This window comes from Podarcis filfolensis (assembly GCF_964270895.1).
Source record: "Podarcis filfolensis genome assembly, chromosome: 10".
Lineage (NCBI taxonomy): Eukaryota > Metazoa > Chordata > Lepidosauria > Squamata > Lacertidae > Podarcis > Podarcis filfolensis.
Genome location: NC_139612.1, coordinates 46344223 through 46371164, shown reverse-complemented (window position 1 = coordinate 46371164; position 26942 = coordinate 46344223). Strand labels below are relative to the sequence as shown.

The window sequence follows — 26942 nt, the reverse complement described above, 5'->3', positions numbered from 1 at the left end:
GCAGCACAGTCTGAGACTCCAGATCATTCCACTATAATGTTAAACAGCATATAAAATGACAAGGCTATCTGTTGCCTGGCCAATATCTTTCCACTTCCATCTGTCAGTCACATCTGTCCTTACCAATTCAAAATGGGAACAAATTCAACAGCTAACATAGGCAATTCAATCATCATTCCACAGGATAACTCATCAACCAAATTAATATTATACAAGAGACAGAGTATAGGTAGGCTAAAAGCTGATAAATTCAGCCATTCCAAATGTCATGAAAATCCAAGTCTTCATCAATACTTTTAATATTTTGAGATTTTTTTCACCCATGAAAATAAGTGGCCCTCAGCTCCCTATAGCTTTATATTGTGTGTACTGTATAAATGAATGGGGATTTCCTCTATTTACTTCTCTCACACTGAGATTTAAAAGTCTGGGTCTGGGTCAATCCTTAGACAATGCTTATTACACAAGTCTGAAACACAATAATTCTCAACTGTTGTAATCTTATGCAACTGAGCAGTCACCACTTTGACCTGTGATTTATTGTATTTCCTCATGTCATCAGTGAGAAGAAAAACCCTAGTATTCACAATATCACTAATTCCACTTTGCTCTTTTTATTAGGAACTGGCCACTAATTGTCAAATTTCGACAACGCCCATACTGACTGGATTTAATTTCATTACTGAGTGCTGAATAGTGCAGTAACACACAGCTCTCTTGCAGTGCTTGAAATATTGTGACTCCACGCTACAAAGATACAGCATTTTCCTCTCTTCCTTATGTATTCCAGATGTATACATGTCTACATAGTATGTGAATTTTTTTGTGGAAGAATTTTGTATTTTGAGAAGATAAGTGATTCTTCCACCTTGGTTATTGGCACATCCTACAGGCCGAGGAAAGCTTATGCTACAAAACATGTTAATCTTTAAAATACCAAAAAGCTTTCTTACTTTTCCTAAAGGTGCAGACTAGATGGAACACCAATATAAAGTATTTGTCTATCTAAAGAAACTTAAAGTAACTAGATAAAAAACCCCTCAAAAGAAATTTAGTCATGTATTTTAAGTGATTTTTAAATTTGAACTTTAGATTGTCCTAACCTGGCCTGGGACCTGCTGGTGAAGAACAGGTAATAACAATAGCAGTAGCATTATTATTATTGCTTGTCTGCTGGCTTCTCAAAACACTGAAGCCTGCGGGGGCCGTTCAATTTATTCCTAATGGATAAGAAATGCGAAACCAGGAATACCAGTGCCAAAACAAAAGCGCTTGGGCTGAGTGAGGCTTCACCGATTTACACGAAGGCTTTGAGCATTTGGAGATTAGTCCAGACACGTTTCAGTGCCACCTCCTCGCTCTCAAAATGAGGCTGAAAAACAAGGAAATAAAACGTTATTGGCCTTGGGCGAAAGTCACGGAACGCAAGTATGACTGCTCGATTGCATAAGATTATCACCGCTCAAAGCGATTTATTTCAACCCCGTTTCATCAGCTTTTGCCAGGGATTATCCCGGGCGAGACAATCTGTCTCAGAGACAGAAGTAAATAGAGGCAATCCCCATTCAATCACAAAATGGGTTGGGGTATTTGATTGGCTTTGGCGTATGTACACTCCTTCTTATTGGCCGCCACGATAAAATTCCCGCCTTCTTTTCTCACCTACTCACCTCGGCCATAATCTTGTTCTCTGATTGGCGGAGGCTGCACTCCCGCCTATTACTTAAATGTTTCCACGATTGGCGAGGAACTTTGTTTATCATGCATTCTTCCCTCCCATTGGCCGCGAGCAGGTAGAAATATAACACCGCCCCGCTCCCACCCAGAGTTTCCAGAATAGAGATAAATAAAAATCCCAGTAGCGCTGCTGCCGCTGCTTTTATTTTCTGAACCGGAGGAACCGCAAAAAGGGTCTTCGAAGGAGACATGGCTCATCCATATTAATAAGCTGCGGGTTGTCATAGCAATACAGCAATTACTGTACTAACAGCGCGGCTCCCCGATTGGTCAGCAGGGTACTAAATTATTAAGCAGGCCCGTTCGGGGGGCGGAGCTCGGCGGGCTCCTCCGGCTCGGTCGACGCGAGGGGTGGGCGGGGCCTATGCTAATGAGGCCGGAGAAGGAGGCCGGGGCTGCCAAGATGGCGACGGAGCGCAGTCGCTCCCCGATGGGGGGCTCGCCGGTGCCGGCCTCGATGTTCGCCCCGGAGCCCGCCTCTCACGGCGGGGCAGTGGCGGCCTCTTCCAGGTTCCACCGCGGCGTCGCGGACTCGGACTGCAGCGAGGACGGCGAGGTGCTCAATGGGGAGCCCGAGCTCGACCTCACCAGCAAGGTAGGCCCGGCGGCCGGGGGGCAGCGGAGACCCAGGGCCCCGCCAGCCCAGACCCCGATACCTGGCGCCTCCGGTCCCCCTCACGCGCCCGGAGGCAGCTCCGGCACTTCTCTCTCTCTCTCCAGTCGGTCTGGCGGCGGTGCCTCCCCTTGTCCTTCCGGGCACTTCGTCCAGCCCCCTTTAAGGAGCGCGGAGCAGGTACCCCCGGCCCCTTGCCGACGCTCCCCCCTCAGGCGGCGAGAGGCCGGCTGCCCCACTGCGAGTCCTGAGGCACAAGTAGGGCGAGGGTGTCGCCAACGGGCGGCGGCGGCGGCAACGGCGGCAGCTTCAAGGGTACGGGCTGGTGTACGTGGCACGCGAGAAGGGATTCAGACGGGGACGAGAAGGGGGGGCGTAAACAGGCTTACTCGCAAGTAAGGCCCTCCGTTTTCAGTGGGGCTTACCCCACGTTTAGGCACGTTTAGGATTGCAGCCCGGCAGCCCAGCCCTGTAAATAATGCCTGCTCAGAAATAAGTTCCATTCATTTCCGCGAGGCTTACTCCCGGTTTAAGCTGAAGTTGTTGTTAAGGAAACTACAAACGGGGAAACAACAACAGCAACACCCTCGTGCTGTGTTAATACAGCCCTTCCAAGTGCAAAGTTCAAGCTCCTCGTTTATCTTTTTAGGGCATTGCTTTTTTAAAAAAAGGTTAAAGTTGAAATTGTTAAACAGGTGCTGTGGGTGAAGTACTGTAAAGGGATAGCCTTTATGTTCTGTAGAACTACCCTGAAGTGGAATAAGGGGTGATGTTTAATCAAAAGAATGGGCAGAGATACCTGCATGACTGTTAGTTAACCTGCTGGATGGGCATCATGTGATGTGCTCAAAAGGGTCAAAATCTCCGAGCAGAGTAGCCATGAAAAGTGATGATGGGCCATTTTGTAAGTTCAGGCATCTGGGGCTGTTGTGCTTTACATTTTTTGTGTGACCTCTGCAGTTGTGGGTAAATGGAAGTCATAGGGAAAAGTGGAGTGGCTTTTCATGTGATCTAACTCATTATTAAGGATTTGTTTGATCTACAGTGTTTTTATAATGAACGTTATATATATATATATATAGAGAGAGAGAGAGAGTATACATACACACATACACATATACATTTCAGCCTTCTTCACACCGCTTTTGCTAAGCTTTCTGAATTTCCCTTTTTACTTTGTGGCTCCTTGGTGTCATATCAACCCTTTTTTATTTCCTCTGTCATTAACCCTGAGTCTCATAATTATGAACTCCTTGAAAAACCGTTCATAAACAATTTGAGAGAATGTGGCCTCTAGAAAATCATCTACTAGTTAGTGCCAGTGATTTTGGCCCCCTTCCCCATATCAGGATGTTTAACACAGATACCTGGTTTATTTTCAGCTAGTAATGGTGAGCCCAACCTCAGAGCAGTATGATAGCTTGCTGCGGCAGATGTGGGAGAGGATGGATGAAGGATGCGGGGAGACCATCTATGTCATTGGACAAGGATCAGGTGAGCATGGTTTCCTCCTTCAATACCACAAGCCAAGTGTTTGTGGGATGGGACAGTTAGTATACTAGATCTCAAGAGTTAAAAGCCTTTCTTCCATAACACAAATAAATTCATTGGATTATTCCTGCATGCAGCTAATGCTGTGTTGCATGTTGCATGTTGGCCACATATGCCTAGTAGTAACTATTTGCTTTCAGTAAACAATGCTGACCTGCGTTTTGAATAAGTATATCCCATTCAGATGTCATGTGGGGTAAAGAAGGGTTATGTTTTAGCTTGTCTGCTATTAAACCATAATTTGAATGATCTGTTCTAAACCATATGCTCAAGAGCAGCACTTTGCCAGAGAGGCTGGCACAGAGATCCCTTTGTTACTGTGCGCTGCCGATGTGTACTATTTTCACAATCCCAGGGTGGACTCAGTACAGTTATGGCTAAATTCAACCATGAATGATCTGAGCATAATTCTAGCAGCTAGTGAATTGTTTGTTTTCCCCAAACAAACTGTGAATGGTAAACCAAGAGCAAATCTTGGTTACAATAAGTTCACCGTTTGTTGAGAGTGAGGAAAACCTCAAGCTTGGGTTTGCATGTAACACTAAGCCCAATGGTTTGGCTCTGAGTAGTGAAACAGCAGCAGGACCAGTGGAGGAGCAAAGCCGCCACGGTTTTCACTCTGGGTAGCTGCGTGTTTGGTGGTTGTTGCTAATCCCTGGTTTAGCTTAGCATTGCATGCAGTCATGGGTTTTTTCCGTAAAGCAAGTTGAAAATGTTTAGGGCAGTTAATGTTTTCCCTCTAATTGGGGTTTTGGTTTTTTTGGTAGTGCTACATATTTACTTTTCTCTACTCCCACCACCCAATGTAAAAGATTAAAGGGTGCTTGCTGCCTTTGAAGTGACTGGTGGTTTTGGCATTGGTGTTCTTGGCTCAGGTGATGTCAGTCTGCTCAGTCTTCAAAGAAACGGGTGGGGGGAGGGGGGAAGTGTAGCAAGTGTTAGATTTGCACCAGCATAAGTTTCTCAACTGTTATCAGCATTTAATGGGTTAGGGTAGGAGGAGTCAACCACATCTTGTGAACTACAGCTCCCATCATCCCTGACCATTGGCTATGGTGGCCGAGTCTGATGGCAACAGTGGTCCAAAACATCTGGAGGGCATCTTGGCTACCTCTAGAGTAGGGTGTGGGATTAGTTAATGACCTTGCTGTGTCTTCAACTAATGGAGCCAAGGTTTTGAAGAGGGTAGCACAATTGACTCTCATACATCCCACCTTTCCTTCCAAACTTTTGAGATTGATGCTGTGTAGTCTGGAGAAATAGGGCTAAATGAACAGTTAAATGCATTGTGTTGCATAAGCATTTGAAATTAAAACGGATTCTTCATTTCCTTGCCCGGCCCATCTGTGGCAAGACCCTGGTGAGGTTACATTAATGACAAAGTAACTCCTGGTCTGACAAAACGTTTGAAGCAGCTGTTCCTCATTTCTTCCCCGTGCCTACATTAGATGGGACTGAGTACGGGCTCAGTGATGCAGATATGGAAGCATCCTACGCCACCGTGAAGAGCATGGCTGAGCAAATAGATGCAGATGTGATCCTCTTGCGGGAGCACCAAGAGGCAGGAGGCAAAGTGCGTGACTACCTGGTGCGGAAGCGGGTGGGTGACAACGATTTCCTGGAGGTCAGGTAAGGAGATAGGTAGAAGGCCTGTTCGTCAGCATGAAGCTCACTCCTGTAACCTGCACACGTAGTGGTGAGAAGCTGGAAACTCTGGTTTGGCTATGGGAGTGACTCTGCCTCTCCTTACTAATTAACTTTCCTTTCCTCTGTGCTTTGTATACAAGCCAGTGGTTAGGATCTTGCGCACATACTTGGCTGATCAAGCAGTATCTGAATGAAAGGATTGCTGTTGTAGGTTTTTGCCCTCTGTGTGCTATGTGTAAACCTGGATAGCTCAGTTGATTAGAGCATGATGCTGATAATGCCAAGGTGGCAAGTTTGATCCCTGTACGGGACAGCTTCCTATTCCTGCATTGCGGGGGGTTGGACTAGATGACCTTCAGGGTCCCTTCCTGCTCTAAAATTCTAGTCTATGAAACCCCATAGGTCCTGTCTTTTACTAATTTTAAAAGGGTTTTAGCCTTATTCAGAGATTGCACATGACCGCTGACATTCTGATGGCTTCCTTTTGCCTTCCTATAGGGTAGCCGTGGTTGGCAATGTGGACGCGGGGAAGAGCACGCTGCTGGGTGTCCTCACCCATGGTGAGCTGGACAATGGACGTGGCTTTGCCCGGCAAAAGCTTTTCCGCCACAAGCACGAGATCGAATCGGGCCGTACTAGCAGCGTGGGCAATGACATACTGGGCTTTGACAGCGAGGGCAATGTAGTGAACAAGCCTGATAGCCACGGTGGAAGTCTGGAGTGGACTAAGATTTGTGAGAAGTCAACAAAGGTCATAACCTTCATTGACCTGGCTGGGCACGAGAAGTACCTGAAGACTACAGTCTTTGGCATGACTGGGCACCTCCCTGACTTCTGCATGCTAATGGTAAGCTGTGCCATGGTGGTGGGATGTCAGCAGCAGCAAGGGGCTCTTAACATCCACAGCACTTTCCCATCTTTTTTGTTGGAGAGTTAAGGAATTAATGAAAACAATATAGGCTAGAACTCTCACTGTTATTGTGAACAGGAGCTCAGAAATTAGTTGGGGCCGTGGGCCATGTCACTCTCAGTAAGTGGTGATTTCCTACCGTAGAATGTTGGAGGCTTCAAGGTTGGGAACAAACTGCTTGGAGGACTGTTTCTTGTGGTTCACCATGTTCCTCTTACCCTATCTGAGGGTGATTTATGGCCTATGTTAAGGATTGAACTGAGTTCTCCATTCATGCTCATGCGTCAGATATGGGTGCGAGCTTCTACATGAGTAAATGCTCTAAGCAAAAACACCATGAAGTTCAGAAAAGCTCTTTCTGAAGTGCCCCCTGCCCATGTGTCAGGGTGTCAAAGATTTTGTCATGTGTGCAAAGCATTCAAGGTTCGGTACCTGTTTCCAGAACTTAATTTGACATTTGTCCTTGCTGGTCTCCCCCTGCTCTCCCAGCAGCAACAGCAACAACAACAACAAAGATTTTTTCTGCACTGTGAGGACACCTAATTCTGCCATAGTGGCTTAACACAACTTGTCTCAGGTTCTATCTGTATCAGTGGATTTCTTTCCACAACCATGAGAGGCAAACTATTCCTCCCTCCGTGGCACATTCCTGTGTTGGTTTTGGAGTATGTGTGCTTCAGTCAAATAAACAAAGAATTCTCAGATTTATTGGCATGTAGTCTAAACTGCAGACAGGTGCTTCCTTGTGAGGAGATGGCGGTATAGAAATTCTTTAGCTTAGTTTTCTGTTCATGGGTCAGTATCCCATATCAACCTTTCTTATCAGTAAGAGCCACAGCCTGCCAGTTGATGACATGCTTGCAGAATGACATTAAGGGGTAGCTGATACACTCTGAGATAGTGGCTCAGTTGGGACATTGTTCCCAGCTTCATCAACCATGGTATATGTCAAGAAAAGGAAAACCTGTGGCCCTCCAGATGATGTTAGATTCCCAAGTCCATTCGCCCCAGCCAATAAGGTTGGTGGGTGGTGATTAGTGAGGTGAGGTGAGAATATTCTCCAGAGAATATTCTCAAGAATGAGAATATTTTTGACAATATTCTCTGCTAGAAAATTCTCTGGGGAATATTTTCCATGAACTATAAATTCTAATGTAAGAACCAGTTTTACAACCCACGTTAAAAAAATCTAGTAATAAGTCAAGCTGTGATCTTGTCAATGTAAATAATGAATAATGATTTTTTTTTGATCCAGTTACTTTACTGGGCATTGTGTCATTCACCATTGGCAGTTCTGAAATGTGAGCTATAGAAAACCTTTTTTTTTTTAGTTTTAAAAAATGCTATTCATTTAATTTGATGAACATTTGAATTCGTATGTATTTCAACTATTTGTAATAGCTTTTTTTCTATTTTGGTGTGACCTTATTCTTAGCAATTCTATACCCTTGGCCATAAGGGTGATTTTTTTGATTTTTTTACAGAAAGTAGTTTTAATGCTTTCTACCTAGGCCTATACAATTATGTGTAACAGCATGTGAGGTAGCCTTGATTTAAACAGTTGACTTTTCTATATTTTTATTCAGTGCCAACAACTGGTTTTTGCAGTGACATTCAATGGTACAATATTCTTATTAATCAAGAATATTCTTGAGAATATTCTCCAAAAGATTATTCTCAAGAATTTAACATCACTAGTGGTGATGATGAGAGTTTGAGTTCAAGAGCATCTGGAAGGTCCCCAAAATGGGGGAGGGCATGGGGCGGGCAGAGCAGGGTGCTTCCATTGCATGTGATTTCATGCAAGCATGCAATGACCCGGAACATAACCCCCCCCCCCCAAATCGGGGGTTGGCTGTAATTGAGAATTCTGGCTTGATACAAGCCAGGAGCTTTGTGGTGAAGCTGACATGTGATGTGAGGAAAAAGAGTTAGGGAGGAGTGCTTGGCCCCAATGCTAGTCCCTGACTTCATAAGCCAGGGAGGCTGGGAACATCATCTGAACAGTGTCACTGGCTTCCCTACAGCAAAACAGAGAAGTAGAGCTCCAGTTATGACACTTATTTTGGAGCAGACTGTACTAGCCATTCTTGGCAATGCTAGGAGAAGGAGGTAGTGGGCATGCACCCACAAGAAGGCTAGCTCTGACACAATGTCACCTGCAAATGCAATGGTTTCTCAAAGTGATTTTGTGATTGACATGAACTGGGAAAAGTTTAGTTGATAACCTATTCCACCGTGCCTTTTCCTGAGAGGATTCTGGGAATAGGACCCAGAATTTCTCTTCCATCTGTTCTTGACATTGTCCTGGTGAAGCAGTAGGAAATAAGCCTTTCTGGTTTACTTTGCACACCATGGAACATACCAGAAATGTTATTCCAAGAGTGGCAAGTGCTAATGTCTGAAGAGCGCTGGGTTTCTGTCCAATGCTGTGTGAGCAGAACTCCCGCAACAGTCTGGAGCAGGTTTTGAAGCTGTACAAGGGGGCTGAATTGGGAGGAGAGGAAAGAGAAGCTCTGTTGCACAAATAGAAGGCTGTTGCGCTAGTGGGACAACAGTATTAGATAGAACCATTGCTCTCATAATTTATTAAAATTTGACCTCTTGCCTTTCTCTTCTGGCGTGTCTGCATTACGCTGCCCAGCAAAGTCGCAGCCGTATATCTAGACAGAGACTTAAAATTCTGCCTGCCTCTCCTACTCCCCACTTCGTTGTGCTTTTCCTTGATACAGGTTGGCAGCAATGCAGGAATTGTTGGGATGACCAAGGAGCACCTGGGCCTTGCATTGGCGCTCAATGTCCCAGTCTTTGTGGTGGTGACCAAGATTGACATGTGTCCTGCCAACATTCTCCAAGGTATTTGCCTGTAAACTGCCCTGTGATTGTGGGGTGAAGGGTGGTATATAAATAAAATAAACTGAAGATGGCGCAAACAGCTTCTCTCTCCTATGAAGTGTTTGCCATCTGTTTTGGTAGTGTGTCTTCAGACTCTACGAAGGAGCCGTTTAAGCAAACTTTTCTTTCTCACCATCTCCAATTCCTGGCCTGCATTGCTTCTTACTTGTTGAGACTTATTTGGTGTACAGTTTTTTCTCTGTAGCTGGTCTCTTAAAACTGTCATATCAGCAGTTCTAAAACAATTGTTTTGCAACAGTGAAGCTGCTCAAAAGCAATGTTTTGACTTGTGTTCTTCCCCAACTGCTGTAAATAAGATTATGGGAAAGAGAAGGCAGCTGAGAGTTAGACTTTTTGCATCTGTTCACTTCCTGGTTCTTAGGGTCATGAAAGAACCAACTAGTTAGCCTGTTCCCCACAGGGCCCAACACGGTGCTTCCTGAAACAGAAGCAGCAACTCTTTCCTGCTGTTTCTCCTCCCGCAACTGATGTTCAGTTACACGATATCCCTGAACACTGAGAAACCGTTTAGCTATTGTCACCAATAGCCGTAAACTGCAACCAAAATGAGTGCTCAGGAAATATTATTGCCTTTTCCCTTGTATGTAATTATGCACTTCCAAAAAAAGAGGTCCACAAAGATGATTACTAGTGGCAGATGCTGGGCATCAAATAGAAAAGGAATGCACTTTGGGACTACGCAGTGGAAAGCGAGAGAGCAAATGGTTTGCTACCAAGCTCATTCAAAATGTGTGGGCTCCTGTTCAAGAGACCCCTGTTTTTCTGGTGCTGCAGTTATTGGCTTTTCTGTTACTTGCTGCATAAGATGACCGAGGAACCTCTGCAATGTGCAGCTAGCACTGTGGTAGAAAATGGAAATTTGAGAATTGGTCAGGTGGACCTAGCATTCGGTGTGCTTCAAAGCAGGTGCTTGTAAAATATGTATGTGATGTTGCATACATCTTGGCACCCATCTTTCATGTGCACATCTTGTTTTTCACTCCTCATCATAACAGTAAGCATTTGTGGGGAAATCAGTTTATTCTGGCAAAGACAAGCTCTTGTCTTAGAGGAGCATCTAGCACAACATGCAATTAGACATGGAATCGACCACCAGGGGCAAATTTTGAGACAAGGGTTTGGCTAGAATTGGACATCTTTTCAAAGCTCTGGTAGCACTGCTAGCTTTGTAAGCAAACAAAATGAAACCACCAATTCTCAAGCAAAAAACACATCCTAGTCTTTCTTGTGAAAACGATAGCTTTCCAGTCATAAGATTCCATGGTCCCCCTGCAGGCTTCCTGAAATTGACACAGGATGCATAGTACAGAAAAGCCTATGCAAAATTCTGGATCGTATGTAATGTGTTATGTAATTGCTTCTTAGTAGCAATACTGAATTTATTTCTCTCTCTGAGGCTTAGCTTGACAACTTCTACAATTAGAATAGCAGTGGAAATTCAATACATACTAGCTGTAATAGCTGGCTTGTTTTTCAGATCAATATCCAGGTGCCCACCAGAAGCATTTACTGTGACTCCCATCATCCTTGGTTGATATGGCCAATGGTCCGTAATGGGTGGGGGGATGGTAATTCAGAATCTGGAGGTGTCAGACTGGGGAAGGTTTGTCAATGTGGTCAACACCCAGATAAGGAGAGAGAAAAGATCTATTAAGAACACAAGAAGCCCTATACTACAACCTCTAAAGCCCAATTTCACTAACCCTTTGGTATCAAAGACTCCTGCATGTTCTCTTATATGTTCTTGATACTTAAATAGCTTTCTTTTTAAATTTAAAACCCTAGGGAAGCTGACATCTGTAACAGTATCCCAGCTTGCTCACGCATACATACAATCATGGGGAAAAGAAAGTACACCCTCTTTGAATTCTGTGGTTTTACATATGAGGACATAATAACAACCATCTGTTTTTTATAAGTTCTTAAAATTAGGTAAATACAACTAAGGCAATAAAGTTGAATGCAAGAAAGGGATATTGATCTAATCCTCTCCATTTTATTCATCAAGAAACCCTGAAGCTGTTGCAACGACTTCTGAAGTCTCCAGGATGCAGAAAGATCCCTGTCCTGGTCCAGAGCAAAGATGATGTCATCGTTACTGCCTCCAACTTCAGCTCAGAAAGGTGACAGAAATGAAAACAAAGTGGACCACTCTTTGTCTCCTTAGAACATGGGCTTTGAACTTTGACCCCAAGACTCTTCTGGGATGATAATTGGTTGGGAGCACAAACAGGCCTTTTCTAGTTGCAGTATAAGGAATTTGCAACAGAGATGTGGAATATGTTTACAGGCTTAAATAGCAAGGATCCTGAATTGGTGGGATCTGCGCCTTTAGTTCTGTTGGGCAGGTTCAAAACAGATTATCCAGGTTTCTGGGCAAGAAATGCATGCGAATGGGTGAAGATGGATGGTAGAAATGGCCAGGACTGGAGTTAAAGCGGACTTCAGGAATCATCTTTCTTTTTGCCACATATATTAGTTTGTTTTTCTTGCCAGTGAGTGGGAAATGCCAAGGTCAGATTCTAATGAAACCATGTGGAGTTGCCTCTGTTGCTTTGAATCCATTTCTGGCATCCACAGTTGGTGCAAGGATGAAAGCAAGCAGAGGACTTGGGAGGATGGGGGGTGATGGCTAGGAGCAGAAAAGGAATGGCCCTGCTTGTGTGTAGAGGCTGCAGCGAATGGCCTTGCAAGAAGTCTGGCCAGGAGTCTGCTGCTGATTTATTGCAAGAGACACCCTCCCTGCCACTACTGCAAAATGTGGATGTCATATGTATGGATCAGAAGATAAACCATACTGGAAAGCTGGGATAAATGAAGGAAGTAAACAGTTGCATGAGGTTGGCAGCTAGCATTGTGTTAGGTCTGTCCTCTTCTTGAAATATCCTGGACAACTGATGATAGTTGGCATGTCTGCTGGACCGTTCTCTTAATGGCTTGGTCCCAGTTGCTGATGAGAGAGAGGGAAAGAGAGTAAAATTGTAGGAGCTAAAAATGTAAATATTACATCTGATGTAACTAGAGTGTGATCTAAAAGGAAGCTGACCATGCAAGATGACTCTCCAGTTGAGTGGGCTCTTTTGCTGCCATCCCAGAAAAAACAGAAGTAGATATAAAGTTATTTAACTGAATGTTGCTAGTGTTAAGGGTACTACAGCTAGCACTTTCCTGTAGGGAATTTTCCTTCTGATTCTGAACATGCCAACTAGCACCTGTGATGTCTTGCAAGTATTAAGATCAACCTAACTTAGAACTGTGAATAACTCGTATGTTCTCATTCTCTCTCTCTCTTTCTCTCTCTGTTCCAATTAGGATGTGCCCAATATTCCAGATTTCCAATGTCACCGGTGAGAACCTGGAATTGCTTAAGATGTTTCTCAATCTCCTGTCTCCAAGGACCAGTTACAGGGAAGAGGAGCCTGCAGAATTCCAGATAGATGACACTTACTCTGTTCCAGTAAGGAGAGTGGTGCTGAGAGTCTCACTTCAGTCTAATTTTTTTCCAAGAGGAGGAAAGAATGGGGATGTTGGCTTGATTCTGCTGTTGCTCTACCATTGTGACTAATTCATTTGCCTTCTGCACTTCTCCCTGATGCAGGGTGTAGGGACAGTGGTGTCTGGGACAACACTAAGAGGTCTGATCAAGTTAAATGACACCTTGCTGCTCGGCCCAGACCCTCTGGGTAACTTCTTGCCCATTGCTGTGAAGTCCATCCACCGCAAGCGCATGCCCGTCAAAGAGGTTCGAGGAGGACAGACTGCCTCCTTTGCTCTGAAGAAGGTGAGTGTGGACTTCATTGGCCAAGGGTATTCCATTGCTTTTCTGTTGGGAGAAAATGAGGGTTTTGGGGGAAATTGCCAGTGCAGTTATGAGAATGTTTACTCTGAGACTGCACAAAAAGTAAAGCTAGTTGCGTTGGCCCGTAAGAAAAAATTCCAAAATCCACATAAGGGCAATCCCATATGCTATAAAATAACATGTAAGCTTTTAAGTTCTGTAGAAATCTTCATCAGACTAGATGGTAAATAAAATAGGGTTGTGGGGAAAGAGAATATTAGGGCTGGTTTTTGAGCCGCCTTAATGGTGTCATTTCATGACAGTTTGAAGGTAGAATGTGGGAGGAGATAGCGGACATTCAGATGGGGTTCTGTTAGGTGCTTGGCTGGTTTCCTGTTGCACCCAGAACTGCTGAGGAGAAACATATGGTGACTGGTTCTTCATGTTTGGGAGATATGAAATCCAACTGTTAATCACATCTGTCTTCATCCTTGGGCAATGGAACCAAGTCCTGCTGCATTCAGATGTGGTTTTCTCCCTAGTCATTGTTTTTAGGATTGCAATTTGTCAGGCTTAATATATGGGGCTGAGAGCAGGTTTTATTTACAGGGTCTAATATTGCAAATGCATGCTAGGACTAAACTTGTCTAAAGGCAGCAGTGGACATTGTGGTCATTTGTTTGGCAGAGAGAAAGCCAAAGGAATACTTTCACAATTGCATCCCAACTTCTCTACATCCATGAAAGATGGACATTTGTAATTTCTGCATCATTTAGGCAACATAAGTGTGTCTGCGACTGAAGTTCTCCCAACGCCTTTGTAAAACTCATGCTCAGCACTATGTTCGGCTGGATGGACATTCAATTCCATCCCAAAAGAGGCTTATGTAGTCTTTCATCTGTAAAATGCTAGGAAAAGATATAGATGTTTTTTTTAAAAAAAAAACCAGTCTAAGTGAATTTACTGCTAAATTATGCTTTAAAATTGTTGCACTTCCAGATCAAGCGCTCCTCTATCCGGAAAGGCATGGTGATGGTGTCTCCCCGATTAAATCCTCAAGCATCTTGGGAATTTGAAGCTGAGATTCTGGTTCTGCATCATCCTACCACCATCAGTCCACGTTATCAGGCGATGGGTATGTGTAGGGTTTTTTGGTGTCCCTTACACACTCCTCCTGCCTTGGCCCTGGGTATTGAATTAATTCATGGTTGCGTCATTTAACTTCCAATACCGACAAATTTACGAGGAGCAGCAACCACAAGAGGATGGCTGAAAGAGAAAGCGATTCCTTGTGGATCAAATTTGGGAAGTGATAGAAGGCTCTTATGGGATCTGTCACTAGGGGTGCTTGACTTGTACTTTCATCAAAATCCCACTTGAGCTATGGGTTCAGTGGATGGCTATAGAAGAATTGCACTTGGCCTCTGTAGCCTTCCCTATAGAAGTTATGAGGCATGGTGGTAGGGCTGGCTTGCTGAGCAGATCAGTGCTATGTACGTAGATTATCTTCTGATGTTGCCTCTCCTCTGGAAATTGAATTTTCAGTACCTGATGACAAACATGGATTCGTAAGGTGTTTGTATTGTGAATTTAGTGGCATCTGCATGCAGCAGCATAGCTGGTGGCAGTTCAGGGTATCCTGTGCTACTGAGATTTGTCTACTTGTTGCAGTTTGAGTGCCAGTGAGAATCTTACTGTTCACAGTGCATTGTGGCAGCATCCGCCAGACAGCCACTATCCTCAGTATGGACAAAGACTGTCTACGCACAGGAGACAAGGCGACTGTGCACTTCCGCTTCATCAAGACCCCGGAGTACCTGCACATAGACCAGCGGCTGGTTTTCCGTGAAGGGCGTACCAAAGCTGTGGGTACCATCACCAAGGTAACAGAGCTTTTGGGGTACAATAGGACATGGGTTCTCAAAGTTTGTGCATGCCTTAGGTACAGTACTATTGACACCTCCCTTCCCTCTAGTTAGTTACTGAAAACTCGAGCTTCTTGATAGAGGATGATGGGGAAGTTGCTTGGCTTCTCAGAATTTCCATACCTTCCTTGAAACCATGTCATATGCACTAGTGGCTCTGTTCTCCTTTTCCTTTTGATTTTTTCCTGTCTTTAGGATAGGAGTGAACATTGCTAGTTGATTTAAAAAAACCATACAACAACCTTAAACCCAGACTTGCATATAACCCTGCTAGACAGAACAAGCTTTCTTTCTCTTCCACTAATTCCTGTATTCCCTTGCTGAAGGGGGAATCCTTGTCCATCTATGCCCCCCCTTTAAACCATATGTTACTCAAATGGCCAAGTTTTTTAATACTTGCCAAACTTTTCTGCCAGCCCAGCCACCTAGTCTGTGCTGTGAGGGCCTTGCTTCCTTTCTGGGTGAAGGGCAAGTTGCTTGGCCTTCAAGTGCTGTCTTCCCGTCTCTATAAATTACTTTTTTAAAAGTTCTTGGGAACTTTGTGGGACCTGGTTGTTGACAGAAGGCAGTTTCATGCATGACCTGGGTTAAAAATAATAATGAAAGGAGACTATTTTCATCCTGACTTGGCGTATGGCCCAGCGAGGCTTAGATGCTGTTATCACACCTCTGCTTTACCTACCTGCCCTACTGCAGGGAATAAGAGACATGAAACAGAAAGTGCTTAAAGAACAGAGAGGACATTGTTGTCACTTTCCTTCCCACTGCAGGGGAAGTGGGAGATACGAGAGCTGTGCGGGTGTGAATGAGATTTGGTGTGTTGCTTTGTGCGCGCACCATTCCCAGTCCTTTTATTTATTACATTTATACCGCCCTTCATCTTGGGATCACAGGGCAGTTTACAATATAAAAACACAAAAATACACAACATTGCAAGAAACAAAACAATACAAACACACAAACCATTCAAAAGGCCATATAATGTTTAATTAGCCAGAGGCCTGGGAGAAGAGGAATGGTTTTCCCTAGTGCCTAAATATGTGTAATGAAGATGCCAGGCGAGCCTCCCTGGGGAAGAGCATTTTCTTTCCACATATTGAGGTCCTGTTTAATGTCAAAGGTGAACTTTGCTTAAAGCAACTCTGTGCTTAAAATGAAAGCAACAACACTGGCACAATTCTGTTTTTTGCCTCTACCATCCTTTCGACTGGCAGTTACTCCAGACCACAAATAACTCTCCAATGAACTCCAAGCCTCAGCAGATCAAGATGCAGTCCACGAAAAAGGGCCCCCTGACCAAGCGAGAGGAAGGGGGAGCCCAGGCTGGCATGGCGACGGCGAGTCCCACAGTGGCAGATGATGCGGTTTCGCTAGGAGCAGCCCCTTCAGCACCTTCGAGTGCCCAACAGCCTCAGGTATGCAGAACAGCCTGTGCCCTCCCTCCTTTTCCAAAGTTATCTTTCATGGCTTCTTAAGCTTTTTGTAGTAAAAATGCCTACCTTTTAAGGTGAGCAGATTTCACCTGCTACCTCCTAGTCCTGTGCCTGAATACTAGTTAGTGGCTGTGAAGTGGCTCTAAGAAGGGAGGAGGGTGAGAGCCTTGCCAAGTGGGCAGAAACAGCAGGCCTGGCCTGGCGTGAGGCCCTGAGCAGTTGCCCCGCTTGCCCATAACTGTATTGTTAACTTTCCCCATCGGAGCCCTGCTGCTGTTCTGCAGCTTATCGGCTGGGCTTTCATTGTGCATGTCTTTGATGTGTGCGGTAAGGGCATGCAGAGCTCAGAGAAGGACCTCTTGCGCAGTTGTGCACAGGCTGTAGAAGGACCTCCTTGACCAATGACGGAGCTCTCAGCCTTCTGTTTCATGGGGCATCTGGCTGCTGAACCTTTGAAATGAAGTTCTTTCTGCTGAAGTGAAATCTTAGTCTCAGTTCCTTTGCTCTTTTGTTTTTCACTTTGCTGTATTTTAAGTGTGTGTTGGCATTATTCTGAGACTCCTGAAACTGAAGGGGTGAGGTTTAAATGCTGCAATTGCAAGCATCAGCTACGATGATAATTGTAGCAAATAAATGCTCTTTTATACACATTTTACAGGGTGCCCTCTAAGAATAGGACTGAAAGAATCCGAGCTGCTTTCTTGCTTTGCATCTTGGGTGTAAATGTGGCTTCTTGGTGCCCTTGTTGTACTCTCTTCTCCTCCAGAGTTTGTCTTGGGTGGGGGGCAAAGTCTGCCATAGCCTCTGTCTATATCACTGGTGCTTTGTTTCCTCTCTTGCTGTGCTCACTTGGTGGCAGTTTTTAAGGGACTGCTCTCCCCTCTGCTGATCTTTGTCCAACATCTTGGATGTCTGCTGCCTTCTGCTCACCTATGCTTCTCTTTCCTTGCTGCTTTCCTTCAGCCAGCCCTGGATGAAGAGCCCCACAACCGAGAGGGCAGCAAGGTACTTCTGCATCCTCTGTTGCTTTGACTTGATTGCCTTGGGGAGAAAAGGCCACCCTTGCAAGACATTCCCCTCCCCTCCAAAGTCTTACAATTTTCCTTCTAGAATTCCTGCTTGCTTTGGTAGAAGCTTGGCCTATTGCAAAGGTGCTCATAGGACCTGAAAGGACAAAGACAACTTCAGTTCTTTCCTTTCCCCCAGGGATGGGAGACCAGTGGCACTCCAGGTATTGGACTATAACTTCCAACATCCTTTGCCATGAGTCAAACATCACCTGGGGGACCACGGGTTCTCCACCCTTGCCTTTCACTTCTGGATACGGTTGGTTGACACTGTCCATTCCCACTCCTCTTGTTCAGTTTAGAGCTGAGAGGTTCAGATCCTGCCTTCCCCACCTTGCCCTTACCTGAGCGCTCTTCTTCTCTATCCCCAGGTGAAGACTGGAGGAGGTGGCCGCCGACGTGGAGGGCAGCGCCATAAAGTGAAGTCTCAAGGGGCTATTGTGACTCCTGCTGGTGGCTGCTGAACATCGTTTTTAATCACTGCGGAATTCGCACCCTCCCCTTCTTCAACCCAAAAACCCGGAGCAGCCTAACCAAAATCCATCCCAGCTGATCTGCTACTGTGGAACTTCTCCTCCTCCTCGCCTCCTGGAGAGGAGCCACCGGGGGGACGCAGGGTTTACAGTTTAAGCTAATGAAGGTGACAAAAGCACACGTGGGACTGACCAGCTGCCGCCTTCTCCCTCCCCTCCCCCGCCCAAACATTTTGTACATCGTGAGCTCTTAGTCATGATTTTTTATTAGTTTTTATTATGGTGGATGTTTGTGTGTGGTATGCGTGTGGATGAAGAATTGGGAAGACCTAGGTATACAGAGTAAGGTAACTGCCTCCTCTTCTCTTCCCCACCCTGTCATATATATATTTTTGAAACTGACCCTGTGTCTGTGGTCTGCAATCAAGAATTCCTGAAATCCCATTCATACAAGTATGAATATGCTAGTTGGTTCGGAAGAGGTAGGAATTCCCCCCCCCCCCCTTTCACACCAGTCAAACTGCGTGAGCCCTGGGCAGCCTCCTTTAGTTTAAAGTACCAATGCCTGCAATTGGTAATTGGCATGAAGGAACACACACACACACACACACACACACACACACACACACACACTCCAGCAGCATCCCAAAAGCTGGATTGATATGAGATCCTAGATCTCATAATTATGCACTTGTAAGCTTACTTTAAAAGCGAGACTTGTGGGAGGAGGTGGAGCAGGCCACAAAAGCACTGGTGGCTTTGGAATTGTTGGAAAAAGGTCAACAAATTGATTTCACACAATCCTTTTTGGGCCTTGTGTTCAAAACGTACTATTTTTCTTGCAGTCAGTCATGGGTGCCTGCATATTCTGAATCCTGCCATATCTGGTTTTCTAACCAGCTACGTCAGATTGGGGAAAGGGAGAGACATTGCAAGTTGGCTTCTTGTGACTCACCCATTTCTTCCCCGTGGTATCCAAGTGTATCTTTAAAGGCAGTGTTTTCTTCCCCTCCTCGAGAACTGACACTGTCAGTGGGCGACTTATCCCTGCATATTTGTGTAATGCAAGAATTCATTTCTCCTCATTAGGGAGAAATGGGTGTTGCTGCCTGTAAGTGGGCATGGGCCTCTTAGTGTCTAGAAGCCAGCTTGCACCCCCCATTTCAGCCTCCTCAGAATCGTAACTGTCATGGGTTTAGACACACTCACTGTGTAAAAGCAGGAAGAGGTTTACTGGAGCCAGCTCTGAGCTGTGCTTTTAAATTTGGACACATGTTCAAGATTTTATAACTTTGATACACATTTGCTGCTTCTTTTTGAGGCACTTATTCTGAATTGACTTTTAACTGGCATCATGTTTTTGTTTAAAAACAAAAACCAGGTTTGTAGTTCACTGGTTTGTAGCTTTTAAAGTCTCTCCCCATGTCTCTCATATTGCTGTCTGCAACATCGTCCTAACATTTTTGAATGGCTGGAGTTTCCCGGAAGCTAAGAGTCAACACTGATGAGTAGGTAGGCATGGCTTATGGTCTACTTTCTTGCCTGAAACTTTGTGGGCAGCATCCTAAGCAGTGACAGTATTAATAGCACCCTTGGGGAGAGAATGGAGCGTGCTGTGGCTAAAGGAAGACGGCAGCCTGTATCACTTGGTGCCTTGGGCGCCCGGTAGCGACATCCGCCTCATGGCCTTCTATTTCCAAGGGAAGTGGAGACCTTGGTGTGGTGTCCTTTTTATTTTTTCTTCTCCTTTCATTCCTTAGTTCTGAAAGAGGAATGTGCAGTGCTGAAGTTTTCATTATAATAAAAAAAAAGCCACATGGTGCTGTGTTCTGTTTTGTGACCAGCATTTAAAGACTACTGAGGCTGGCATGATGTAATAATAATAAAAAGAAAGGTTTGTTTAAAGTTTTAAAATTAAATGGCTTTGTTGTTTGTCAGTTCTTCCAACTGTAGAGGGAATGAAGCAGTGACTGCGTTGGTACCTCTGAATCTGCATGTGTCAGAGGGGAGGCTTAGATGTTTTCAAGCAGGGATCATGCAAAGCTGAAGCTACTCCTTGAGATCAGGGCTGGCTGCTCTCCTGGGCTAGGAACACACCTTGGTTTTTGTGCCTAGTCAGGGGTGTTAGTAGTGCTGACCACAAAAGAAGGGTCATTTTGCTCACTGTATGCAAAATGAGCCCCTACTTTCATTTCATTTTGTTTTTTTGCTATTATTGACAAGAGTACAAAACTTTAAGGAGGGAGGTAGTTTATCAGGAAGACCACAATGGGCCACAGTGTAATATTCAGGTGAACAGCACCCACATATTCCAGTGCATGTGAACTTTGTACCCTCTTGTGTTGGCAATAGGTATTTTACATTTCCCCCTCATTTTTTCTCCCAAGCAGCTCAAGGTTGGGGAGCAGTGTACACTATGACACTATGAAGTAGGTGAGGTGCAGAGACCAAAGGTCACTCGGTAAGCTTTATATGGCAGTGTGAGGGTTTGAACCAGTGTCTTCCCCAGTCCTAGTCCTTATCTACATTCTAACCACTGCATTTCAATCATGCTAGCTCCTGTCTGCTGAATTCCTGCTATTCGTGCAGCTGTTAAAGGCAAAGGAATAAAAGTTGGCAACTGGGCAGTATACCAGTGAACTTCAGCACCTAAGCAGAAGCCGAAAGTCAAAAGGTATTGCCAAACTTTTAAAAGGAGGAAAGGACTTTTCTTTTAATAGTGACACATGGGGAAACGTCATTAGTTGTAGCATCCTCCCTCCTTGTGAGAAGGTGCATCTGCTGGAGAAATGCTGCTGGTCTGTTAAGCCCATCAAACACATGGAAAATGATTAAGTATTGCCAAACCTTGCTGGTGATCTTTCAGATGATGGGAACCGGAGAGAATGAACTTAACATATAGAAAATATGTTGGAATAGTAGGTTTTAATTTTTTACATTTCTATTTTCAGTACTTGTACCCTGCTCTTATAAGTGGAGTGGTTTTCAGAGCGGCTTAAATTGCACTTTAAACTTAAGTAGCAAAATATATTGAATGATAGCTTGCAATGGACCAGGAGGCAATGCAGTTGGAACTCAGCTGTCCCACTTGCTTATTTATGGCATTTTTATAGTGTTTAAATTACCAAAGTCTCCCAAGTTAGTGGTTTGCAGTAGTTGCAAAATACAACTATGTTGGAAAGGGGCTAGAACCTGCAGACGTCTCTGCAGTCATGAACCCTGTTCTGTTTCCCATCTAGGCACAGATAAGAGCCAGGCTTTTGTTTGGTTCATCAAAATTGCTGCAATTAAAAATAAGGGCATTGGCTGAATTTTACAAGAGCATTTGTATCCACTTTTCAGTCAAAACGGCTCCCAGAGCAGCTTACATACAATCAATTGAAACAGGACAGTTTCTGCCTGCAGGCTTATAATGTAAACAACACACAAGGGGGGATTTCTCCTTGCCCACCCTCCTTCCCCCCCCTCTCCCATTGGCTTCATAATGTTGAGTTTGAATGTGTGTTCCTGCACTGACTGAGGGCTCATCCACACTGTCTGAGAGGTTTTTGTTTAGTCCCACTGCTTTCCCTGGGAAAACCTGCTGTGTATCACTGAATTGGAACAAATGTCAATCAAGTTTTTTGCAGATTGAGGCTTGTTCCAATTCAGCAGTAAACAGTGGGTTTTCCCGGGGAAAGCAGTGGACTAAAGAAAAACCTCAGGCAGAAGGAACAGGTATGTGGACGACAGTGACAACAGCTCCAATGCAACTTATTTCTCGCTAATACTTCTAGCCTTCACCCTGGCCAAAAAGTGTCCCCTCTTCACCAATGGTCAACTTCACCCTTTTTAAAAAAATTGTTTATTGTCTCGAGTTTCTTTTGCATAGGCATAAATTACAATCCAGAGATAGAAAATAAGGAACGGAACAGTGCAGCATTTGCAACAGGCTACATACAGTCTTAGATACAAATCCAAGCACACTTTGTACATAACTGTTTTCATAGGAGAAGCATTATTATTTGTAAAGCACCATCAGTGTGCATGGTGCTTTACAGAGTACAACAGGCCAGGTCAAAAGTAAAGGGAGCAGGCAAAGAAGTCATGCTTTGGAAGGTGCCTCCTACTTGCTCTCGCCTTGTAAATGCCATCTGAGCTACTGGTCAGGGAGCTGATACAAGCATGAAATGACTACACTTGTCATGGAGCCATTATGTGCATGACTCACCAGCATTCTTCAACTGTTTACTCTTTGCTTAATGTGGCTTTGAGTAGACCCTAGGACCAGGAAAGTTTCATGCTTTTCCAAATGCATTCATTCATAAGCTCACTGAATGTTCATTTGGTCACTCTAGATTTTTAATCACTTTGTTGCACTTAGGGTCTGTTAAACACATATTTTCTTTCCATGCAACTACTAGAGCAGAGAAGCCTATCCACATAAATTATTGTATGGAGCCCAACTGCGGGAAACTACCCCACAATGATCAACATGGGATTTATACACCCCTAAACAGACTTCTCTCAATTTTCTCCCAAGTACAACCTAGCCATCAACCTCTTTTATGAGGAGTAGAGAACAGGTAAAAATCAGTGCTTATTACACCCCCCATCTTTTGGATAGTACAAAGACAAGAGTAAGACCTATATTTTCTTTTGCCTACAAAAAACACACAAGTTTTTATTAGAAATCCCCCCCCAACACCATAAGTTGACCTAGTGCTTTGTAGAAGCACAACAGGTTGCCTACCAAGCATGGTGAGTTGAAGCAAGCCTCAAAATTGCCTAATTTCAAAATCAGTTGGGGTCCTTCAGGCTACCTCGCCCAACATTGCCCCATCACTGCAGAGAATCTGGAGCTGTATCACTCCCAGCAAACAGTTATCTGCTCAAAGACATCCAGTAAGCAAAAGCCCAGCACCCCTCAAAGCAATTGGTTCCACTGTCAGATTGCTCTTACCTTTAAAGAAGTTTCTCCTAAGGTTTAACTGCAATCCACCCTCCTGTAACAAGCCTGGTTTTTTCCTAGGCCTTATTCTGTATTTCAGATGAAAAAAAGCAGGAAAACCTGGCCAATGTATTTTTGTAATGCAAACCGCACACACACGCCTTCCAGAATGCTGCTAAATTTGCATGTCAGATTATGCAACTCCTGCCTGATGCAAAGCAAGAGTTGCTTTTGACCATGTGGTCCTTCTACTTGCTTTCTAGGAAAAAACTGTTGGAACTGGCCTTTATTCTCTTGTTGCATGCAAGGGCATCAAAACACCTCACAAGGATTCTGCTATAGACCAAAGAGCATAGCAGTTATCACTGGACCCTGATAGAATGATGTGCCTCTTCTAATAGTGCAGGTCATCTTAACTGATCCTGCAAACCGCATGGCTGTGTTAGCTGGAGCAGCTAACAGCACCAGACTGGGGAAGCTGTGAAATGCTTAGCAGATAAACTGTATTGATGTACTTCCACAGTAGCTTAGCAAGAATGCATAGATAGATATGTGTTTAGTTAGCAATGCTAGGCCCTTTAGTTATAATCAGGATTATGTGTTACCAGAAGCATCCAGGCAAAAGCTGTTGTTGTGGTGGAAGTGAGTGTATGCTAAATCCCACCACCACTCATGGTTTTAGGTTTAAAACAGGAAAGCTGCCATCTTGTCATTTGAGCTACCTTCATCAATCCTTATGACTTTTTTAACACTGAAGCTGTGAGACCCACGTAATACTGTTATTTCCTTAGGGATATGTTCTGTTTCTTAGAATCGCACAGAAGCTTGTCTTCTGTTCAACCCCTTATCTACTTGATGTGTGTCATTATGTAATTAATTTATATACTGCCAAAGTGGCTTCTACACATAACTAATGCCACTTTCCTGTCATAGCATCCTCAAAAGATGTGCCACTGTGCCCTTGGATCATATTTACTCAGAGTCTACTTGGCCCCTCAATATAATTGAGAAACCAGCTGTATTCTATACAGCTTGGGGAACTGCTCAAGCTGAACACAGCATTAGCCCACTCCTCTTGGGATTTAGGATGAAGACAAATGCTTCTCCCTCCAGGAATGAGAGTGGGTTTTTCTGCTATGGGACAAATGCTGTTTTTCCTCCTGCCACACTGACTTCTCCACTGACGTAACAAATCTGCGGCCAGTATGAATTTTTGCAGCTTCTCGCTCCCCTTTTCGGGCACAACTTAGCTTTTGCCAGTTCCCCAAATGCCTGTATGTCTTATATTTCTAAATCTTTATTTGGTGCCATCCCTAAATGGACATTATTGCTATGGCCAAGCCCAAATGAAAAACGATGGGCCAGCTGTTGTGGCAATCAGCACTCTCCACAGATAGCTGGAAGGGAGGTGGTAAGGACACAGCTTCCTGCATATGTTAAGTACTAGCTTATCGGAACTCTGCACAGCCAGCTTGCCCTGAAAATAAAAGGCAGGTAGGAAAGAAACCCTGATTGCTCCTACATTAATTTCAGTTCAGAAATTTTCAGTACTCAGCACTGCCCATGTGTTTTCAGCCTTAAGTTTGGTAAAAGCCTAGATGAAGGCACTATTTTATGAGATACTGTATCCATACCAGGAAGGCTGTCCCTCCAGAGTACAACTGTTACTGCTGGCAACTACAGATACCTATTTACTATAAATAACTAGTCAGCACATATTAATGTTAAGCAAATGTAACAAATTCTGACCTCTGTTACCTTACCCAAGTAGTCATGAGATTTCCCGTATGGGCTAGTCTATATATTGCAGAAGAATGAGGCAATCACATAGAGTGTACCACTTCAGAGTAAAGATGGGTATGTATGCCATTTTTAAAAATACCCTTTGCAAATTAAAATGAAAACTGGCATAGCAGGGAGAGAAATCCCACCTTTATTCCTCTGCTAGTTTTCTACTAACAGTATGAACGGGAAAATGCAAGCTGTCCATTGTACCACCTCAGAACTTGAGCTGCTTATACTACCTTGTCTTACTGCACGTGGGGATCAGGTGCAGAAACGTGGAAAGATTTTTGACCATATGAACCCACTGGGCATTGCAGCAGCATGTGAGTTAAAACCTGCAGAACAAGAGCCAAGCACCCCTTGTTTCCTTTACAATGGAAGAAAATGAAGTTTATTTGAAGCAGGGCTCATCAAGGCCCTGTAAGCTCTATTTTAAGATTGGGGCACATTCTCTGAGATAATGGGTGTCTCTGAACATGTACAGAATGCTTTCCCTTGCCACTTAACAAGCAGCCCCCCCCCCCACGACCGTGCTGGCCAGACAATATTCATTCCCTCTAGAAAATTAAGTGTTGTAGAATGGGAATGAGTTCCAACAGTGATACATACTAGCAGAGCTAAGCAGTTCCATTAGAAAACCAACTCTGAGCACTGTAAAATAGACTCTTCTCCCATCTTTCAACACGCCAGCCTTTGTTGTTAAATACTTAACCTGACAGGGCAAGCCCATGCATGTTCACACTCAAGTAATTTCCACTAAGCAAAATGGGGCTTACTTGCTAGTAAGCTTGGTTAGGATTGCAGCCTCTCATTTAAATAAACATCAGTGTCCCCCTCTGTCTTTTTCTACTGTGCAGGCTCCTTTTGCAGCCAACGCCAAACCACTTTTTACAGTGTGGTAAACGAAAAATTAAACCTTTCCAACCCAGGAAAGGGAAAAACAACAGCATGGGATCTCCTACTACCCTTATCAAAGAAAGAATCCATAGATACACCCCCCCCCAAATATAATATAATTACATAAACACTGATAGAACTATGACAGTATCATGGCACAGCTTTCTAAAGGAACACCCAGAAACTATTTTTCCTTGATGGTGGAGGGGGAAGAGATGAACTGCATAGGCTTTTGTTTTTTTCCAAAAAGCTGAATATAAAATACCAAAAATCAAGAAGCCCTCTTTCTCCCTCTGCATACCGAAAGGTACCCCCACCCCTGCCCTCAGGAGAGAACCAATTGACCAGGATAGGAATTTTGAAGTCTCCATGCTTCCCCTCGTAACAAAAAAAAGCGTCACTCATCCCAAGTTGCTCTCCTTTCCAACACTGCTTTTCTCTGTCTGCCTTTTATCAGTCTGAGGCGCAGAACTTGAGGTAGCCAGTGAGCAAGGCTGCGGCATGCAGGAGGGGTTAAGGGACCGGCTCCCCATGCACGCGGAAACGATAAATACAGGTGTACTCCGGGTGGCCCCAGTTGCTGAGAACTCTAAGCTCAATAAGCTGGAAAGCTGCAATCCTGCCTTCATCCTGAAGATGGAAAAAAGGGGAAGCGGGGAGGGAAAAGGGAAGAGAGAAAGGCGAAATACTGAGGGCCAGAGAAGCATCAAGCTTGTTTCTTTGGAGACAAAGGGCTGCCATGCGGCCGGCTTCACCACCACCCTCTTCTGTGAGATGCTCTGGCACTGCTCACAATCCCAGGTACCACCTTCCCACTCTTAACAAGATGTACAGCCCTGAGCCGAGTTGTTGATGGGCATTTCAATAGCCCCTCTTTATTCCTGCCGCAACCACAGGTAAAATTTATCTGACTACTCCACGCCTAGCATCACCAAATATTAGGCATGTGCTGCAATACAATTAATTTATTCAATTTAAATAACAAACAAGAGTCCTATGATGACTTGAGGTACAAAAATGAATTGTTTCAGTCTCTCTTGATCCTATTTATTACACATACAGCTATGGCTAGTGTAATGCTGATCCTATACTACTGCTTCATTTCTAATCAGCACATGTTGCATTGCTTCCTGCTAATGTCCTGTAACTTTTAATACATAATTTTATACAATACTTTTTTTGGGGGGGGGGTGTTGTCCTGCTGGACTACAACTCCAACCATCCCTGCCCACTGGCCTTCCTGATGCAGCAGCTGATAGGAGTTCAGCAGCAATTGGAGG

The 26942-nt window shown here is 44.4% G+C and overlaps 2 protein-coding genes across 7 annotated transcripts in view; one reads left to right on the top strand and one right to left on the bottom strand.

Moving 5' to 3' along the window:
- The first annotated feature begins 1830 nt into the window (after positions 1 to 1830).
- On the top strand, positions 1831 to 19969 carry GTPBP1 (GTP binding protein 1). 2 transcript variants are annotated; one of them, XM_083573523.1, is made up of 13 exons: positions 1831 to 2332; positions 3733 to 3844; positions 5350 to 5530; positions 6047 to 6395; positions 9191 to 9314; positions 11383 to 11497; positions 12687 to 12831; positions 12973 to 13155; positions 14152 to 14287; positions 14857 to 15035; positions 16292 to 16492; positions 17474 to 17515; positions 17949 to 19969. In XM_083573523.1, the coding sequence occupies exons 1-13, from the start codon at positions 2102 to 2104 to the stop codon at positions 18039 to 18041; spliced, it is 2091 nt and encodes a 696-aa protein (XP_083429649.1). In that variant the 5' UTR covers positions 1831 to 2101; the 3' UTR covers positions 18042 to 19969. The 2 variants fall into 2 exon arrangements, with proteins under 2 accessions (XP_083429649.1, XP_083429650.1); XM_083573524.1 differs by lacking the exon at positions 17474 to 17515.
- A 1909-nt stretch (positions 19970 to 21878) lies between these two features.
- The window catches only part of SUN2 (Sad1 and UNC84 domain containing 2), a 34311-nt gene continuing 29247 nt past the window's right edge, over positions 21879 to 26942 (bottom strand). For all 5 annotated transcript variants that reach the window (XR_014538967.1, XR_014538968.1, XM_083573520.1 and 2 more), the window contains exon 18: positions 21879 to 26292. Coding sequence is in view for 3 of the 5 variants with exons in the window: in XM_083573520.1 (XP_083429646.1) it covers positions 26176 to 26292 (117 nt within the window). In the remaining 2 variants the exon portion in view is untranslated. The remainder of the gene's footprint in view (positions 26293 to 26942) is intronic.